Source organism: Heliangelus exortis, chromosome 2, assembly GCF_036169615.1.
Source record: "Heliangelus exortis chromosome 2, bHelExo1.hap1, whole genome shotgun sequence".
In the NCBI taxonomy this organism is placed as follows: Eukaryota; Metazoa; Chordata; class Aves; order Apodiformes; family Trochilidae; genus Heliangelus; species Heliangelus exortis.
Genome location: NC_092423.1, coordinates 76,869,556 through 76,890,257, shown reverse-complemented (window position 1 = coordinate 76,890,257; position 20,702 = coordinate 76,869,556). Strand labels below are relative to the sequence as shown.

Below are 20,702 nucleotides of genomic sequence, written 5' to 3'. Positions count from 1 at the left end.
CAATAATAATGCCCTACAAGAATAAAAAATCCTTCCTTTATTATGTACAGGAAAATAAAATCCCTGTCTTTTTGTCTGTAAGAGCATCTCTTCAGACCTGCACTAACTTTGTTCCTGCCTCAGTTTCCTGATTTCAGTGTAGGCAAGTCTCCCATTATGCTGGTACAAGAAAAGCATCTTTCCAGTTCCCACTCCTGAGCGAGGACTTCTGCGGGAGCCTGTCTGTTTAATAAGATTTCTCTCTCTTCAATTAAGCACCCCCTGAGGCTGCCATCTAAGAAAGGGAATAACCTCAGTTCTCCTGGAGGGCCAATCCTATGATTCTGCTATGAAATAAAACACATTTTCTAAGATAATTTGTTCCTCATGCTGTCAAAGTGGATTAGGAAAGCGCTTACATGTATTATCCACATGCTAGCATCCCTTGCATGTCACTGGTACCCAGACAGACAGAAGTCCCTCACTTATAAAATTGTTATTTCTTGCTTGCTAATTTTTGAAATCCTGGTCCAGAACAGACTGAAGTCAAGGGTATGTTATTTTACCAGCTGACATGTTTTTTTAATTGAGCTGACCTTGTAGGAAGCAAACCGTATACATGCACCTGTCATACTCAGTTCGCTGTGTGAACTGCTTTCAATTTAATTTCTGCTGTATGCTACTAATGTGACACAGTTATTAGCATTTAAATCACCTTTTCCCTTGTCATTTCTATCTTTAGCTTCCCCCCTCCCCCCCCCCCCCGAAGTGATTTATAGGAGACTGACTTACTAGGAAAGTATGCAGTTGTTAGAGAAGGATGGAATTACATATTTTAGTATCACAGCTTATTTAAATTTAAAGGACTAGGAAGCAAAACGCAATTAACAGAGCCATGCCAAACAGATGATTAATGCTAGCTATTTTTTCCCACTGTAGTATTTTTCCTTTCACTTTCTTCTTTACAAATGGGTGCAAGTATCCACTAATTTTCTGCTATCTTTGCTCAAGAAGCATGGAGCTAAGCACCTATTTTGTTTAGAAAGCAAGAGCTTCTCAGTAAAACTGAGAGACTTAGGAGAAGGACAAAAGCTATTTGAGATGCAATACTTACTGTGGCTGCCCGTCTTAACGACCATGAGTAACTATTAGTGTTTACTGCCCCACTAAAAACATAATGACAGGCCGTCTATAGTGCAGCCTGACACAAGACCTGGGCCTTACCTGTCATAAATACTGAAACAAGAGAGGAAGTTTTTCCCCAGACCACAGTGCTGTGGCAAACAAGCACCCTGTGTGGAAACCTCGGGCAAAGGAGGAGTGGGTACATGAAGCGCAAAACATGTTTTTGGTGCAAACGCAGCAAGCAGGGATTAAGATGAAGCAGGAAGGCTGTTACTGCGCATCAGGGGACGCCGGAGCGCGTTCTAATTGCCCAGGACAGGGGACACAGCCTCGGGTCACCAGCACCGCTAGGGTAATATCTTGGGGGCTGAAGCGCACAGATCTTGTTCACCGATGAAGTACGGTGGCAGCAGCTCTTCCCGCTGTACCACCACCTTTCTAGCCTTCTGCCCTGCGGCCACCACCGCGGACTCCCGGCTCTCGAAACACCGGGGGAAGATGGTGAGCAGCCAGAGGCTCATCTGCCCCCAGCCCCGCCGGGAAGCCGCTCCCTTCCCGGGATGCCGCGACTGGGGCTGCCGGCGGCAGGGATGCGGGGCGGGGGCCGCTGCGGCAGCGCGGCGGGGTGGGGGCTCCGGGCGGGGGAACCGCGGCGCCCCTCGGCTGCGGCCGGTGGTAACCGGGCCTCCTCCCTATCCGCGCCACGCTCCGGTAAGCCGGCTCCTCGGGCTGAACCAGCCGCGGGCTGCGGGCTGGTTGGCCGAGCTGCCTGCACTGCTGCTGCACCTGAGCATCCTTGTCAGCGGGGGGGATAAACCCCGACAAGCCCCAGGCAGATGCATTATGTAATTCCATATTATATAATACTAAAATACAAGGGGAATAAATAAATAATAATAATAAAGAAGAGAGAAAAAGAAAAAACACCAAAAAAACCCAAAACAAAACCAAGAAAACAACCCTTAGCCCGCTGTCCTTCCCCGCGCATCCAGCGGGGCGCGGAGCTGCCCCCGCTCTCAGGCCGCCTCCGGGGCACGCACGGCAACACCGGCCGCCCGGCGACCCCAACGAAGCCGCGATGCGCCGGGGGAGGACGGCGGGGCCCGGCCCAGCCCCGCAGGGCCCAGCCCGTTTCTGCTTCCCTTCCCCGCGGAAGCACCGAGCCCCGCCGGCACGGCCCTGCGGTAGGACGAGGGTCGCTCCCGGGACAGGCGCTGACTTACCTGCTCCCCGAAGTCGATGGCGATGTTGGTGATCCCGAGAGGGACTAGGAACCGGATCAGGGGCCAGTAGTTAGTGAGCGCTGGAAATTTCACCATAGTCCCAGCTGCGCGGTGACCCCCAGCGCATCTGCCGCGGCGGGAGACGGGCGCGGGAGGAAGGCGGGGGGGGAAGGATGAAAGGGCAGAGGAGGAGGGTGCGTGCGTGTCCCTGTGCGTGTGTGCGAGCGGCGAGGGGTGGGGGGTTGAGGGCGAAGGAGAGGAGCAGAAGAGCCCCCTAAAAATAAAGCAGCCGGGGTAGCGGGTGGGGTGCCGGTCCCTCCCTGCTCGCCGCGGCTCGGCCCTGGCGGGTGCTGGCTGGTGCTGGCTGGGCGGCGGGGCGCGCTGTGCTGCCGCCTTAGCAGGAGACCCGGGAGACCAAGTCCATCCCCGCCGCCCTCCTCCCACACAACAATGATCCGCCGCCGCCGCTGCCGCCGCTGCTGCTGCTGCCGGAAAAAAAAAGAGGAGGGACCCCGCCGCCAGCCACTCGTGCGGGCAGCGCTGCCATCCTCGGGGCGCGGGGGCCAGGGGAAGGGCCGGGCCGGGGCCTCCCCCCCCCCCGCCTCCCTCCTGACGCTTGCCGGCGGCGGGGCGACGGCCGCGGCGCCGCGCAGGAAAACGTCGCCCTCTTCCTTCTCCTATTCCCCGCCGCTGCCGCGGGCCCGGCGCAGGCCGCTGTGCGGGGCCGGGCGCCTTCGCCAGAGGTACCTGTGCGGGTGGGCGAGGTGTGGTGCGGGGCCGGCGGCGGTGCGGCGGGGCCCGGCTGCGGGGCGCCGATCCCCGGCTCCGGCTGCCGGAGCACGTGGGTTTGACACACGCTGGCAGACGGTCGGGCTGGCGGCGGCGGGGGAAAGAGCGGCACCGAGCGGCTCCTCCTGACGCGGAGCCGCCGCTCTGCGACCCCCGCCCGCCACGGGGCCGGGGGGCAGCGGACAGGCAGGGCAGGGACACCTGTCCGACACCCTCACCCCCTTCTGGGTCCCGTTGGGTGCAGTGGGGACCCCCCCAGCCGCCCCCCTCTGTGTGACCCTCGCGTTCCTCACGGAGCCGCCGAAGTTTTTTTCCTGTCAGTGGGCTTTAGGGCAGGGGCAATCATGGAGCTACGGAGAAGGTGCGGGGGCTTCAAGAAGTGTTAACCAAGATGTCTGATGCACGGCTTTTCTGGTCAAACACCCAAAATAAATAAATGGTGAGAGTTTGCCAAGGCAACCACTTCGTTTGTCATAGTCTCTAACTGAGTCGTGGATGAGGGAATGCGTTCGTGGCCCCGGGACGGCTGGCAGGAGGGTCCTCGCTGGCTGGGCGCACCCAGAGCTCTCTGACCGAGAGCCATGACACTTGGAGAAGCTCTTGTCAGAGCAGAGGGTGAGGGAAAAAAGAGAAATCAAAGCCTTTCTGCACACGTGGAAATTCTTTAACGTTTTTAAGCTTGCAGTGGGATTTCAGTGTTTCATTGTGATTGGGTTTCTCTGGGGGGATGTAGCTTTGGGGTGTCACCTCAACCATGCCACTTCCAAGGAGGGTTGGCAAGTTTTTAATGAAAGTCAAACTCCTGTGGAGAATCAGATACCTGTGTCTGATCCTCAGAGGAGCAGTGTGCAGGTGGACAGCCTCCCTCACCCACACACTCCTAAAATGTTCTGTGACTCCTAAAATGTACTAAAATGTTCTGTGACCGAATGTCATTCCAGCTATTTTAGAGTCAACAGGAGTGAGCTCTGAAAAGTCTTAATAGGCAGATAACAGGCTGTGGGGTGGGGTTGGAGTGGGAGAGTTCCTGGCTGCTGAGGTGCCCTGGCAAAGTCAGCCCCAGCTGTCACTGGAGGTTTTTTCCCTCCTATGTTGGAGTTTGTCTCATCTAGCAGCCTTGTGGGCACACAGAAGCAAACTTAAATGCTTATGAGACTGCAAACCTGCCTTCATCCTCTAGATCACTTAAAATGCCACAGGCATGCTGTCCTGGGGGTGATAGACAATACGCTGAGAAGAGGAGAGAAGAGTTATTTGTCATTGCCTAAGTGTGTCTTCAAATTAACAGCACCAAATCTTCATCATCCTAAGGAAGATCTAATTATTGCCGGATGGACCAGTCCACTGGACAGCTTCAAGCTGACCACAATTGGGAATGTTCCATATCCAACCAACCAGACTACAGTCAGGCTGAAGCAGAAGCTGTCATGCAGATGCAGGGGCCTTATGCCAGCAGCCTTTTCTTTAACTTGTTCTCTTGCACTGAGTTGGATTACTTGCCAATTCAGACATTGCCTGTGTGTATGCTTATGTGCCAGTTTTAGAAGATCTGTGTAGTAGGTACCATTCTTTGATGCAAGTCTCCTGGCCTCTGAATACAAGGCTGGATATATTTCAAAGCATTAGCACAATATTAAATTCTGCCATCCTGAGAATGTATTTTGTTTTAGATAACTGTATTGCCAGTAACCAATTTCTTCCTGGCAGGACTAGAGTGAGGCTGTTCCTCCCTGCCATGCATCTGAGATGAATTTATAGCAGGAATTATGGAAGAATATTGTTTACAGCTCTACTTTTTAAATATATTTTCATGGTAAAGTGTCCTTATTCTGTTTCAGTTATATTTTTAGGAGGAAGAAGCCTATAATGCTATCCTGGAGTCAGAGGAAAGTAAAAGGGAAGCCCTTCTAAATACATGTGTTAACTTGCTCAGGTGAGCTGATCTTTGAGGACTACTTCCTTTTATTCCTGGCAAAAGCAGGCCACCACAAAATTAAAGCTTCATAAATCAAAACATTTGAGAACTGAGTGTGTGGCTCACAGTGCATACCTAGCAATTAATTACTTTGTCACAAAATTATATCCAGTCTTGGAAATACTGAGACATCCAGCTGGTTCAATGGAGTATACGAAAGGCATATCCTTTTTTTTTTTTTTTTAATGTGTTCATAAGGTAGTTGATGCTTCTTAACTCTGGTAGATAATGAATAAGGCCCCCAACATCTGTAATTAATTTCCATTTTATTGGTCACTTGAGAGCCCTGATTAACATTTTATCTTCCTGCTGCCCAAAGCAATAGTACAGTTTTATTTTAAGAGTAGTTTACATTTTACTTCCTTCCTGGAATCTCTAGGGAAAATGTTAACCTAACTGATGCTCTCTTGAGTCCCGTATATAAAAATCATTAAACTTTTTAAATAAACTGTTAGTCTGTGTTCTCAGTTTTTGTGTCTGCTTCTCATTCACATCTTCTGCTTATGGAATGAATGTAGTTCTTGTGTGCTTCTCTTTCAGCCCAGGTCATATTTGCTCCTCAAATTCATTACAGAAATCAAACTGTGTTTGAAACCAAGGAGCAAGGATGGCTTCTTATATCTTGAAGTCAGTAGTTTGCTCAGCTTATGAGATGAGGAATAGGTCATTTTAGCTGTCTTGGACAAAAAGCAGTGATTAGTAATCATTTCCTTTCTAGCATATTTTCTGTTACCCTACATGTCTTACTCATATACCAAACACTGTCTGTTTGTTCAACGGAGTGAAAAAGACAGAGAGGACAGCAGGAGAGAATTAGGCATAATCTCTCTGTGTTTGATAGAAAAATGACCTAGTCCATGAGTATCTTGAACGGAGACATCTCACTGGAGAAACCCATATGAATCAAGTACAGTGCTGTAAGGTGCTACAGAATAAATGACACCAGAAAACTCCCTTGTGCCTGGCAGGGCAATGTGTCTCTAATTGCTGCTTATGCAACAGGGTCAGAGTCTGAAGGTGTCCCCAGTAACAGATCATATCAGGGCAATGCACATTAGCTTGACTTGTGCAGCCAGAAATTCAACATGTTGATCAGCATGTGAGCTTTAACATGTGTTAGAGTCCCAGTCCTTTCCTGAGCTTAAAGCAGGTCCCTCACCACACAACTACTCAATGAGAATGTTAAGGAGGGCCCTGCTGTGGCATTGTTTTGCTTCAGAAAGATGCTGCTGTTTCCTTGTTGAGTCTACTGCTAATTACCTAATAAAGAAAACAGGTCTCTGGTTTGATTTTTTTTTTTTTTTTTAAATCACTGTGCCTGGTCTTTCCATCCCCAGTTGGCTATTTAGCTGTCCCTCTGGCTTTTTCAAGCTACTGACTGTCTTCCAAACCATATCTTTTACCTAGCATATTTTTTCTTACAGTTTAACAACTGGAAGGCACTCATTTTTGTAAGGAATTAAAATGAGTGGATAAGAAAATTTTTGAGTCAATCACTCCACAAGAGGACAGCTGAACTGGTTTTCCCAGGCTACAGGGTGGTCAATGATTTTGGTGTCTGAATGGTCTCTAGCCGAAAGAGAGCAAATGACTACTGCCTTTTCCTGACTGTTACCTGACAAAGTGTAAGGACATCTCCACAGTCATATTCTGCTTCTATTTTGAGTTAATCCTCCTTGTGCAACAGTTGTCTCTTGCAGGCACAACTTTTTTGAATCTGAGTCTGATGCATATTTCTGGCTCTTTGTACAACAATAATTAAAACAATAAGTTTGGAATTTGAAAATGTTTTCAAACTAAGACTTAATGCAGTAAGGCATTAAGACACTAAGACACTGCAGTAAGGCTCAGAATGTGGGTCTTTTGCACTTAGTGGAAAAATACTCATTCCTATTTAGTACTGAGTAATAAAAAGCAAAAATAATCTACCTACTGTCTTATTTCAGTTCTAAGGAACAAAATTTCAGTTCTAAGGAACAAAATTCAGTTCTAAGGAATCTTCAGAACCTATCTGAAGGTCCCCTTCCTCCTCTGAGATTCCAGTAGAAAGCTTGCTCCTAGGCAAAACGTATAATCATCTTCTTTTCATGCATGGCAAAGGAAAGCTGTATGTACAACATTTTCTTATGTGTAAACTAAGCCTGTGTCACTGCAATTACTGTGAGTTGTGCAGAAAACTCAAAGGGTTGGTGGAGCTCTCCTTGTCTTATCTTCTCATACATGAATCAGCCTCAGGATCCAGGGGCACTGTATTCCTGCACTGTGATACTGACTGTGACTTCTAGGCTATTGCAGTCCATTAATGGAAAGACTGTGGGAATGCTGCAGGAAAAGTCTGTATACTTATAAAATGTTTTATTCTATGAATGGGTAGAGATTAACTGAAAGATCAGAAACTAGCCAAAGGAATGGGGTTGTCAGTCAGACAGGTGTCTGGTGAGTCCAATTCCAATCTACCTACAGCTCTGCATGAAGAATAAGGATAATCTTTACAGTCAACCTATGTCTTCTCCCTGAGGCCAGTCTTCTCCAGTTTCAGCTGCCTTGTCAAGTTAGATAACAAGGACAGTGACCCCTCAGGAAGTCCATGTCTCTTTTTTGGCTGGAGCATGTGCACTGACAGCTTCAGGCAAAACTGTTTCCCAGCTGAAGAAGCAGAAGCTTCCTCTTAATGCTTAACAGACCAACATCAAAAGAACGTCAGATCCAGGTCACTCAGAAGTGCCTGACTAATTTTTCAGGTGAGAACCAAAGTGCTGTCTCTGGTCACCTGCAGCAGGACCAGTCCAGAACACGCCTTCTGCCACAGGGCATCCAACAGTGTTGGCTCTTTACCCCCTGTCTTCACAGCAGGGTCTGCTCCAATGCTCACGTACCAGGGTAATCCCAGCTTTATGCATGATTTATGGTCATGGAATTAATAGCCTGATTGGTCTTCTGGGCTTGTGTTCTGAGTCCCGAACTGTATCTTCTCCTTCTGAGATGATGTGAGGCATACTGATCTGCAGCAGCTCTGGAGTCAGTGTGGGAGCAGCTGGTCTCAAGCTGCAGGATGCTGGCAGGGATATGAAGTGATGCCCAACTGCATGCCCACTTGCTGAGGGAATGCTGTGCCATTTCTTATCAGATTAATCCCAACAGCTCCTTCTTTTAGTGTTGGAGCTGTGTAAATATGAATACTGCATTGCAGGAAGCTAGCTGGACCAGCCTCTGCCCAAGTTAAAGATTTCCCTCTTTCAAGTGCCTTTAGTGTGGTATCTGCTGTCCTGAGGGACTTTGGTGCTTATGAACCCTGCATGCTACAGAGGGGGTTACATTGTCCTCACATCAGGCCTGAGGCTCTAGCATTGTTTCATGATCAGAGGAAAAGAAGCTTTCGCATCATCAAAGACAACATATACGAATGTTGTTTCCTCAGCGTGAGAGAAATTAAAGTCTTTCAACATAGTGTGTTTTTATGTTGTGTGGAGGATTTTACACCCCCCTTAATTTCTAAATTACAGTTTATTTTGTGATTATACTTATACATCGATCTTAGAGGTCTTTTCCAACCAGTTATGTGAATCTGTCATTCCTTGATTCAAGCTTCTTGAAAGAAAAAAAAGTAACAACTTAAAATATTTTCCAGAATTTATTTCTAGGTAACAAATTAAAATGTATTTACATGCTTAATATGCTTTGATTTGCCTGGAATTCAGAATCTATTTTTAATATATGTTTGGCAACTTTGCTCCAAGCATTAGGACATAGTATGACTTCCTGCAGGCTGTTTGCTTCTCACTAAAACATCTACATGGAATATCATTTGCTGTGCTGTACATGAAATGTCATAAGCAAACAACATTACCAATAATGTGAAGTTGCAAAGGTCAATCTTTATGGCTTTGTGTGTCATTAAAACAGTAATCAGTGTTACATCTCAGCTGTCTGAGGAGATTATTGGTGCAGTTGAGTGTAGTTGAATTTAACTAATAGTTGTAGGAGGTGTTGGTGGTAATCTGACTTCCAGACTCCTGTATTCTGTGTCTTTTTATAATGTTGAGCTCTGTAAGTAGATTAACTGTTGAGAATGTTTAAATGTTTCAGAAATATTCACACCTGAGCTTGCAGTACTTTATGCTCTCCATGTTTGCTTCAGAAGGGAAGCCACTCTATCCTAAATATGTCTTGCCAAATATGGCTTCCGTGTTATTGAACCAGTTGTAAAAATAACCTCTGTACTGCACCTATAGTAATGAGAAATCTAAAATATTTGTGAAAAGGTCATAATATTCTAATGCATAAGCATTACTTATTAGCTGTTGTGTGACTAATATGCTATAGTATATGCATGCCTAAAGCCAGTATTCCTAGAGTACTTTAGAACTTAAAAGCAACGTTATTTTTTATCTTTAAAGTGTTTAGTACTGCTCACTGCTGCTGTCTGCCCATCTAGCTACAATATTTGCTAAAATTTACTTATTTTAGAGAAATGTGATTTTGTTGATAACTTCTTGCTCACCGAGAGCTTTTAAGAAATATTTACTTTTTGGAACAAGCGTTCCATAGTTTTCTGATAAGGATGTTATTCAAGAGTATACAAGGAAATGTTATGATGCCAGGGCAGCCTATTTATGAAACTCTACAAACCCACCTTTCAGCACTTTAATTGTCCTTGCTTCCTGCCAGACCCAAAGTGCTTTAGAAATCTGAGTTGCTCTTGTGATGCATACAGCAATACTTGGAGTACAAAGGGCAAGAAATGACAGTATTCTAGAGATGGGCAAAGCAGAAGGAAATGAACAGCTTGTAGAGGTTAGCAGGATGTGTTCTGGACCTGTTACTGACCCTTTTGAATCTTTAATTTATTCAAGTTTTTCAGCTGAAGAAAAATGAAGAAAAAAAGAAAAACAATTGGTTCACAAACAGGGAGCCTAATCCTCCTACTTAGTTTAGTTTAGATAACAAGCAGAACTTTAAAATGGGGTATGTAAAGTCTGTTATTTGTGTGTGGATAACCATCAAATTGTTTTGGTTGGAAAACACCTTTAGGATTATCAAATCTGTCTGCTAACCGAGCACTGTCGATATCCCACTAAACCATGTCCCTAAGCACCATGGCAACACATTTAAATACCTCCGGGGGGTAGTGGCTCCACCACTTCCCTGGACAGTCTGTTCCAGTGCCTGACAACCATTTCAATGAAGAATTTTTTTCTAATATCCAATCTAAACTTCTCCTGGCACAACTTGAGGCCATTTCCTCTTGTTATATTTCTCGTTACTTGGAAGAAGATGTCTTGGTACAACCTCCTTTCAGGTATACATAGACTGTGATAAGGTCTCCCTCAGCCTCCTTTTCTCCAAATAAAACATCCCCAGTTCCCTCAAACACTCCTTGTAAGACTTGTGCTCTAAACCCTCCACCAGTTTCACTGCCTCTCTTTGGACATCCTCCAGCATCCAAATGTCCTTGTAGTGAGGGGCCCAGAAATAAACACAGTACTTGAGGTGCAGCCTCACCAGTATCCAGTACAGGGACACAATAATTTCTCTAGTCCTAGTGGCCACACTATAGTTGATACAAGCCAGGATGCTGTTTGCCTTCTACTGCTGGCTGATATTCAACTGGATATTGGCCAACACCCCCAAGTCCTTCTCCACTTGTCAGCTTTCCAGCCACTCATCCCCAGGCCTGTAGCATAACATGGGGTTGTTGTGACCCAAGTGCAGGACCTGACACTTGACCTTCTTGAATCTCATACAAACTGTCTTGGCCCACTGCTCCAGCCTGTCCGTTCACTGCAACTCTTTGGGCCCAGCCATGCAGACAAGTGTTTTACTCAGTGAAGTGTACACCTGGCCAAGTCGTGAGAAGACGGTTTCTGCAGGAAATACTGGGCTAAATTGTATCAAAGGCTTTACTGAAGCCCAGATAGACAGCATGCACAGCCTTTCCCTCATCCACTAAATGGGTCACCTTGTCATAGAAGGAGATCAGGTTGGTCAAGCAGGACCTGCTGACTGGACCTGATCAGCTGGTTGTCCTGCATGAAGCAGGACACTCAAGATGATTTGGCACTCAAGATGATTTGCCCCATAACCTTCCCCAGCGCAGAGGTCAGACTGACAGGTCTGTAGTTCCCCCAGGTCTCAAACATTTATTGCTCTTTTATAGATAAAGTTGTATCATTGTCTTACAAGGAACTGAAGGAAAAAAAAAAAAGAACCAGCTTCATGTGAAAGTTGAAAATATTTCCTTCAAGGACTGGATATTTTGGATACTTAAAAACCAAACCAAACCAAACCAAAAAATCCCAGCCTGTTTAACTGATAGAAGAACATAAGCTGCTCTCACAACCTCTCTGGTGTCTTACGTGACTTTTCAAAATGCTTACCCCTGAAAGCATTGGCCTTTGGTCATGTGTCTCTGTTCCAGCAAGGTGTCCATCTCTTCTAGAAAGGGAAGGACAGATACTAGATAATTTTCATTCCCTGATTAGAGAGACAAAGTCAATACTGGCCTATACAAATGTAGGCAGTTGTTGGATTGATAGAAAATAAATGGCAAAAATGGAAGAGTAATTCAACTCCAGCAATACAAAACCTCCTCTCTCATAACTATTTATAACTACCCAAAGAGGTAGGCTTATCAGGTCCCTCAAAAAAGGAAGCAGTGATGGAAAGATGAAAGAATTCAATTTGTGTGAACCTTTAATATTGTAGTTGCTTCATAGCCAATGCATTTCTACAGAGGATCTATCAGTGATAAATTTTGTTATTTAGATCAAATGCCTTCCCACATAGAAAGATGAGCTTGAGATTTTAAAAAATCTCAAGTACCTTCTTGCACTTAAATTCAAATCCCATGTGAGGCACCAATAAACCTGTTAAAGGAGTGTAGAAATCTTTTATTTCACAGACAATGCTGAATAAACATAACTATTGGCATTTTTCCATCTCTCAAATCTGTGTTGTCATTTTTTTCTCTAAACAGAACAGCTACAAAACACTATTATGAACTGATAGAAGACACTAGGCACAGCACTGGCTGTCATTTCATGTGCATGCGAAATATCTTGAGTGGGATTCTCTCAAAATCTTCTTGCTTTCCCTTCCAGAGATTTCCTTAGAAGGATTCACATTCTTTCTAGGACATGACAAACTAAATGTTTTAAGATAGTTTATACAACTTTTCAATCGCTTGCTTATTTTTTGAGTGCAGTGCTGTCTGTTTGACAATCGCCTTAGGCTCTAGATTAATCCTTATTGTCTAAAACAGCTGTATTGGTATCTGGATATAGTCAAATAATTTTTTCTTGCATGCAGGTGGAATGAAACTCTGTAAGCTGAACCACATTGTGCTAAGACAAGCTCAGAAAAAAAGAATGCCAGTCTTTTCTGGCTATGGGAATTCAAATTAACAGTTTATTTTTTTAAATTGCAAGAAAGATTTGTCATATATAATGGAATGGAACAGAATTAATATCTTAAGTTACTGTTGAAATAAAAGTGGTGTGCTGAATGGATTCCTTACTAAAACTGTCTAATTAATGTGTTATCTCAGTTGGTGATGAACCACAAGAAATTTGGTGTAGAAAAGCTCCACACTCATCAATATATTCAGCAACTGATCACTGAGTTTTCCTTTCCTTTCTAGAAAAGAGACTTCCAACAATATGTAAATACGTCGAGAAGAACTGCATTGTTCCTGGGACAGTCTTGAACAAAGGCTGATTTGATATATAAAATCCCTTAGTGGTAATCAATCTTTCTCACATCCGAACACATCACAGTTGCCATTTAAAGCACATCAACTCTGAATCAGGGCTCCTTCAACCAGAATTAATAAATCTGAGCTGCCAAGACCTAGTCTTGAAGAGGGTGTTTCAAGTTGCCCTGATCCTGCAGGTATGTGGATGGAAGAACAGGTTGTCCTGTTCTGGTCATGCACTGCTCTTTCTGACGTTGCAGCATCCTTTAAGAGACTCTATAGGGCTGTCACCTGTGAGAGGGAAGCACAGATTTTTCTCCATCTTCCATCCAGCATCCACACTATGAATTGGTGGAAAAAGCAGCTGAAAGGAGGTAATAGAGAAACCACATGTGTTGAACTGGACACGTGTTGGAGCATGACTTGTGTGGTCAGTGTCAATGACAGCAGTGGGCTAACATCATCTTCTGGCTATGCAGGTGGACCTTGGTGGTGAAAGCAGCCTGTGCTGTGTTTCTTTACTTCTGCTTTAGGCAATATTGGCTCAATGGGCTGTGAATTTATGGCATGACACCAGGGTAAATCTTTGATCTTCCCCAGAGACTGTGTCCTCTACTGAATGTAATGGAGTTGCTTCTCAAGGGTCTGGGAGTTGAACCTGAGTAGGTGATGAGGCTTAAGGCCTGAAACCTGTCAGGACAAGGGAGCAGCAGCACCTCACAGAGAAGTCATTGGTGGGGATCTATCCAAGAGCACATGAAAGCATCTGCAGTGGGTCAGACTTCCTTGGTGGTGAGTAATTTCTTTGGACTATGCTGTTTCAGATCAGCCCTGCTGAGAAGAATAGATGTAAACTTGCCGAAAGAGGCTGTGGTGCTTGCTGTAGCCTGAGCTTTAAAGTGGCAGAGTTTTACTAGTCTTGGAAAGGCTTTTTTCCTTGGAAAAGACTCCATGACAAAGGTTACCTGTTTTGAAAAATATGGATTCTGAGGATGGTATCTGGCCTCAATCTGTTGATGAGAGCTGTACAGCACTGCAGAAGTTGCTCTAAGGAATAGCCAGCAGTGGCTGCAGCCAGCAAGGATAGATGCTGATTGGTATAGACAGCAGACATCCCAGACATTACTGCTCAGTGTCTGAATCACATGGAGGCTTCTCTTCCCAGATGGAGTAGATGGTGAAATCCTCAAACCCCAAAATCCATCAAAAGCAACAGATTTATCTCCTCTTCACCTGAGATCTGCTGAGTCAGACCTTCCTCAGCATGTCTTTCCAGAAGAGGGAATACCTTTCTAGCTACTCACTGTGGATAGAGGCAGACTGTCAAGATTTTTGCCAACGTAGTCTGAAGGATGCTAGTCTCATCTGCTGTTATTTTTTCAGGTTTTTCCAAGCTTGTTTTTTCACAATAAAATCTGGTTTTCTTGCAAGCAGGAAGCTATTAGTCATTCTCGAATGCCCAGACGTTAACATTTGGTTTATTAGAGGCCTAACTGCTGATCCTTGGAGAACTTGGAAGATTTTCTGAGGCTTTTTCTCCTATGGCAAAAATTAGTTGAAGGTGGTCAGATGGCTTAAAGAGTGTCAGACAAGGACACAAATGGATTGACCAACAAACAGCAAAGTGAGCATCTGTTTCATGCACTTAGGAAACACTTGTTCATGCTGAGTATGACCTTCAACAACTCTGCCTTGAGACTTAAAGTGTCATTTGTTCATAAAATGAAAAAAAAAGTTAAAGTGTTTTAATTTTTTGGGATATTTTATGTCTACTTACTTTCCTCAAGTAAAATGGAAAATTTAGAGTAGATTTTTCTAAAGATGTAATGAATCTTTATGAACTATTCATGCAGGCATATTGCTAAGACCTATTAGTGCAGATAAAAGGCATGTAGGAACAACCTAGATAATGAACCTTGTATTCCCTGGGAGTACAAAATAAAAATCAGTGCTATTTTCCTAAAGATTATTCTCCCTGTTAAGTTTAAGCATTGTTTTATTCGCTGAATGCCAGCTGCCCAAACACTTCATTTAACACTGGGCTTTGGTGGTGGAAGACATTACAAATAACATGAGTTGATTTCCCAGCTTCCAGTTCCTGCCATGTGATCTTCCAGCTCTCCTTAGAGCTCCTGGGGCTAGACATAACCTTTGGGCAAAGTGATGAGCTACTGTTACATGCATTGAACTGAAACTGCATGAATAAGCGTAGTCTTCAATGTTTTGGAGTGATGTACTTACGTATTTTGACAAATTTGCCTGAATCTTAAATATTTATATAGCTCCAGAATGTAAAGGAGATATTTTTTTTTCCCAAAATATTGTTTAAATGTGCTAAATTAAATTTTTTTTATTTGGCTAAAATAATTGCTTTTGTAGCATGAGAGTGGCAGATCATTGTACTGCTAGTAAGTGACAAATTAAGAGCTGTCAGCCAACAAGGCAGCAGTTGCTGTGTGCTTCCACTGGGGGCTATCTTAGTTTTTATGTTCACAAATTTTAGCATACAAAAATCACTTTTTGCCTTATTATGCAATTTTCTAATGCATGAGTGAATAATTTAATTATTCACTTAATAGTTAGCATGCTAGTAACTTCCATGTGTGTGAATTATCAGGCATGGAGGAATGTAATGCAGTGCTATGGGATTCCTCTATCACAATCTATTTATGTCTCACTGCTGGTGGGTTCTGTGGCATCAGTGGGAGGCAGGCTGAGCAGAGTGAGTATTTCTTCTGGTGCCATTTGCACGGATTTTTTTAGGCTTTGAGCATTTCTTCTAGACAGCAAAAAAGGACTAATTTGGGCAAGGGGTGTTCTGCACTATGAAACAGCAGATCTTTGCTTTGTTTGATTAACCCTACTGTGACAGAAAAATCCCTGTGTTAGCTTTGTGCTGAGCTTTTATGTTGATGAGAAGCAGTTATGTGCAATGTTAAATTTGGTGCTGATCACTTGCTCAGATAGCCAGAATCTGCTTTCAGATACTGACTGATGGTACAGTTCAGTGTGGACTACTTTAGTTGTTGTGAGGAAGATCCATAATTATGAAGCTTTGGTATTTATCTGTATTGCTGCTTGATTGCATCACGTGTCTTTTGAGAATGGATCAAATCATGAACTTTTAAAATTATTGATCCTGGACAGTTTGTGTACAGAACACATTATCACTGAGGTCAATGGAGATACAAGTGCTTTGAAGAGATCGAGTTAAGATTTATTTTCTGAGGTTTTTATTGTTACAAAACCCCTTACCACCCTAATTAAATAATTCTGCAAAATTGTCTTTAGGTTTTGTTAAAAAATAGTGTACTTAAGGTTTTCTTTTCATGAGCTAATCAACTGAAGCTGATAAAGAGTTCTGCATTAACTGACTGTAAATTCCTGATTTTGAGTAGAAAAGCATACTTGAAATTTACTAACTTGTGCCAAATCTCTCCACCTGATTAGATTCCCTCTTCTTCCAGAGGCAGAACTGGTTAGGTAATTCAGGCACACCAAATTTCATTCAAGAGTCTTTATTAATGCTCCAAGTGAAACTTGACCAAACTTTCTTGTATGTTTTTCAATAGGTCTGACAGTTCTAGTCCTATCACAATTAATTGAACAAATCTTGACATATTTTCGTAACATTTTATTATCCCTTATGCACACCTAGACACCTTTGGAATGCAGAAGCAAATAAACAAAATTCAGAATATTTCTTTTTATTTTTGCATATGTATTGAATGTAATTCCTTCTGTTACTTCTGGTATCTTAACAGTAACATAATTAACCATGGTTTCTGTGCAATTGTTAAATGATAAAATACAGATGAAGATGTTTACATGTTTTCCCCTGAGCGATGCTTTTGCTTTGTTAACATTAAGTTAAAGTTTTATTTTGCTGTGATCAGCAGTTACCTTGATTGTCAGTGTTTTTACAGCATAACTAAGTATAAACTACTTTAAAATTAACTTATTTTTTCAGTACTAAATTTGTATCACATCTAGGACAAACATCTCTTGTTGAAGGATAACAAGCTGAATAGGACTTTAAGCAACCCGGTCCAGTGGAAAGTCTCCACACCCATGAAGGGGGATCAGAACTAGATGATATTTAACACCCCTTCCAACCTAAACCATTCAGTGATTCTATGATTCTAAATACATTTGCATTTCCACTTGCTAATGTAACATATGGGAAATTCTGTGATAGCTCTTCTCCCATTTCACATGATAGTAATTTTCCAATTTTGGCTGCAATGCTGGCTCCAAAACTGGAGGCTAGACCTCTTGTGGCTGGCTGTACCAAGGATGGCAATCTTTCCAGGATATGGATCAACACAAGAAGTGTGGTTCTTCCATTCCATGAAATTGTTCATTCAACCAGGAAAACACTATGGACTGTTAAAACTGCCACAAGGATATTTGACCCGGGATTGTCCTTCACGAGCTGAAACAATTCCAAGTTTTTCTTCCATTTAGTTGGTGCTGGCAAAGTATCAGACAGGACTTCATTTTCTGGCCACTTTTGCAGTAAAGCAGGCAATAGGCTTTGTTTAAAGGTAGTGGAGTCCAATGGATAGGACATAGGGGTGCTCCTCCAAGGTGGGGTCCACTCTGGTTTCTGAGAATGGAGATTTTTCCTTAGAGTCACAATGTGGCCCCTAAAACTTCTGACATAGTTGAAACTTGGTCTGAATGAGGTCCATTTTGTACTGTACAAAGAAAGTCTGCCAGTTCTGTTCCATACTGCCAGACAGGGCAAGCCTGTCGTGCTTCTAGGGCAAATAGGCATGGGAACTGGGAAATAATATGCAACACTTGTCTTAGGCTTAATGCAGATATGTTTAATACAACCTTAGATATTTGATAAAGAGACTGAAGCAGCTAAATTCAGGTGGTAAGTGGATGAGTGCAGCTGCAAAAATTCCCTGTTGGTTTTATTTCTGTCCAGGGTCCATCCTGCATGCAAAGAAATTCAGCCAGTGAGACATAACATTTCTCTGCTGGCCGCTGTTTATGCAGCAGCATTTTAGGTTGAGTCTTATTTGACTTGAGAGGATATTTGGCTGCCTGAGCATTTCTTCAGGTGGCCACCTCTGGGGGTGCAGGTGGCCAGGCAGCCTTCCTCTGCTCTTGCACCATGTGCACAGGTACCTGGTCATAGTATGGCAAGATCCCTTGTTATAACATGGCATTCACTGAGGGTCATTTATTTATTTCAAATCCCAGATTAAGAGAGAATATTAATTTTTCAGGGTCCAATGTGGAATGTAATGCATTCACTAGTGATGGATGGACAGCCCACGGCTCTGCTGGACTTGAGTCTGGGGAGCAAACCCTCTAGGATGGGCTCTGATACAAGACTCTCCCCTTGACACTTCTTTATCAAAGGTAAATAATCTGAAATCCATTAGTTACTGGACAGGCTACATGTATTTCAACTGAACAGAGATTTAAATGAGATGCTAATTTTTCATTTTTTTGCAGATCACTATTAAGCCATCCTGTTTACACTTCCACAGCTTAAGCAGGAACAAATCTTGCTAATCAATTGATTTGCTGTTTTACCTCGGAAGGAAGCAAAGATTTGCTGCATGTATGCTCTATGCATAGAGATACCACCACGGGGATCCTATGAGCCTGCACTGAAAGGATGCTGGGAGCTAGAGGAGCCTTGCAATTAAGCAGATTAACAGTGATTTCTTTTCCTGAGTCTGGCAGCAGGTGTCTGTAACTGACTCTGTGCTTTGCAAGATGATAGATACATCATAGAATTAATGCACTGTTAAAGTTAATGAGTTAATTTTTACTTTTCAGTTCACATCCATAATGGCATTTTGCCAGTAGTGAAAAGTGCCCCAAAAAAGAGATGGTTTGCACTCTAGCTGGTGGATTTTATGAATACATGAGAATGAACTTCTGGGAAAAGAATATGAAGGCTTTATGTTTGATTTTTCATTATTGGTTGGTGCTAACAACATAAATGCTATTTAAAACTTTTGGAGATTTTTGAACAAGCTGGCAAGTTTCAGGAATCTCTCAGCAGTTTTCACTTAATAATGTCTCCTGTTCTTGTAATGGATCCATCAACAAAGGGAAACCTCTGAACTATGATTGACCTGTGAGCATCACAAGAGTGGCCACAATTTCATCATTTCATGTATCACTTGTGATCATACAAAGGAAAACTGTTCTCCAGAGCAAAGGCAAAGAACTTATATCTTGTTCTGGGAAATTATCTAAAAAATTTTGACTGAAGAAATGTCAGTGAGTGAAGTTAAGGTGCTCATCCCTCTGCCAGACACTGTTTCTAACAATAACAACACACTGAGCATTCATTTCATGACTGCCAAACCTGCATATTCACAGTATTTTGGGCAATCTGTCTAGAGACTGTCAGCTCTAGGTGTGGGATGGATAGGCAGGTAGGTAGATAGGTAGATAGTCTGTAGGAAAATTCTCACCAATTAAGGAAAGTTATTTTTTGCTTTCTGCCCCAGATACTGCCTAAAGACAGCATTCATTTAAATAGCAACAATACAACAGATTACAAAGCCATGAAAGTGATTATAAAAACAACTGTAGCATTACAGGGATTATACTGTATTGTATGTAGCTATCTCTCAGAAAAAAAAAAAGAAAAAGAAAAAGAAGAAAAGAAAAAAAAAAAAAGCCTTCCTTTTAGGATATGGGAGGATATAGGACATGGGAGGATATTTAGGAGGATATAGGACAAATCTACTGGGACAGGATAATTGGTCAATTTTCTTTAAAGGCCTTAAAAGTAGCTTATAATTGTCATCAGCTGAATTGTTGCAGAATTGTGTTGTGCTTTCATCTGCAGCTAAAATCAGGTGGGCCATTTTACAGTTGTGAAATATGGAGTTTATGTATGCTGTCAACAAAGTAAAAAATAGCATTGCACTCATGCAGGTGATGTCAAATGACAGTACATTTTAGGGTGTCTTGTATATTTTAGCTTCTTTTTTTTTATTCCAGTAACAGGAAACATCTAGGCAAATAAATGCCTTGCTAAAAGAATAAGAGGATTCACTGGAAGTTGAAGCCTTAGCTCTCTCAGTATACTTCAAACATTCTGGCACAAAACTTCAACATTACTAAGGTGGGTTTTTGTGAAACAGCACTGTTCCAGGTGGCATCGGTGCCAAAATACCTCATGTATCCAGGGCATGCACATTCAAAAGCAATTGGAAAGAGAATCTTGCCTGGGGCTGGCTGTGGTGTGAAAGTTATAGGTCAACTTCTGCCTCTTCACTGAAGGGCCTGTCTTCAGAAGAAAATTGTTGTACCCTTCTTCTTCGGTGGAGGAAAGAGACAGGCACTTCCAAGGTATGGCTGAGAGGCACTGAATCACCTTTTTGATCTTCATGCTTCACCTGGATGATTATCTAGAGATAGGGAAGCCTGGCCATCAAGAATGCAGTCACACCTTTCTGTTGGTAGTGGGGCATTACACCTACCTTCAAAATCTGGATTTTCTCTTTATTTATATTCTTGATCATTGAATACTCACTCAACCACAGGAGTGAAAATATTTGGGAGAGGGTGAGGAAGGTATTGCACACCTACCAGTTCCATGTGGGAGATAAACTGGGCTCCATGGTGAACCTCAGCAGCTTGTTGCTCCTTCTGGGAAGCATCCTCAGTCAAGTTGACAGCTTCCCACCACTTTGTTTTTTAATGGGGTGGCCACATCCTCCCCATTTACCCCCCACTGCCTTTGTGCCTTTGAAAAATGCTGTGACAGTGTAACCCACAATTACCAGAAGCAAAGACCCATCATTACATTTCCATCAGACTGTGCAAATACTAATTTTAAAACACAGGAAGTCCTTTCGTGATTGCCCAACTCCATTCTTTAGGAAGGAAACCAACAGGCAAGAGTTAAAATCTAGGTGACTGATGGCAC

The 20,702-nt window shown here is 43.2% G+C and overlaps 1 protein-coding gene across 1 annotated transcript in view; it reads right to left on the bottom strand.

Annotated features, from left to right (window-relative positions):
* The window catches only part of ANKH (ANKH inorganic pyrophosphate transport regulator), a 99,256-nt gene extending 95,827 nt beyond the window's left edge, over window positions 1–3,429 (bottom strand). The window contains exon 1 of the mRNA XM_071736649.1: window positions 2,328–3,429. Within this exon, the coding sequence (XP_071592750.1) occupies window positions 2,328–2,423 (96 nt within the window). The 5' untranslated portion in view covers window positions 2,424–3,429. The remainder of the gene's footprint in view (window positions 1–2,327) is intronic.
* Between the last annotated feature and the right edge of the window lie 17,273 nt (window positions 3,430–20,702).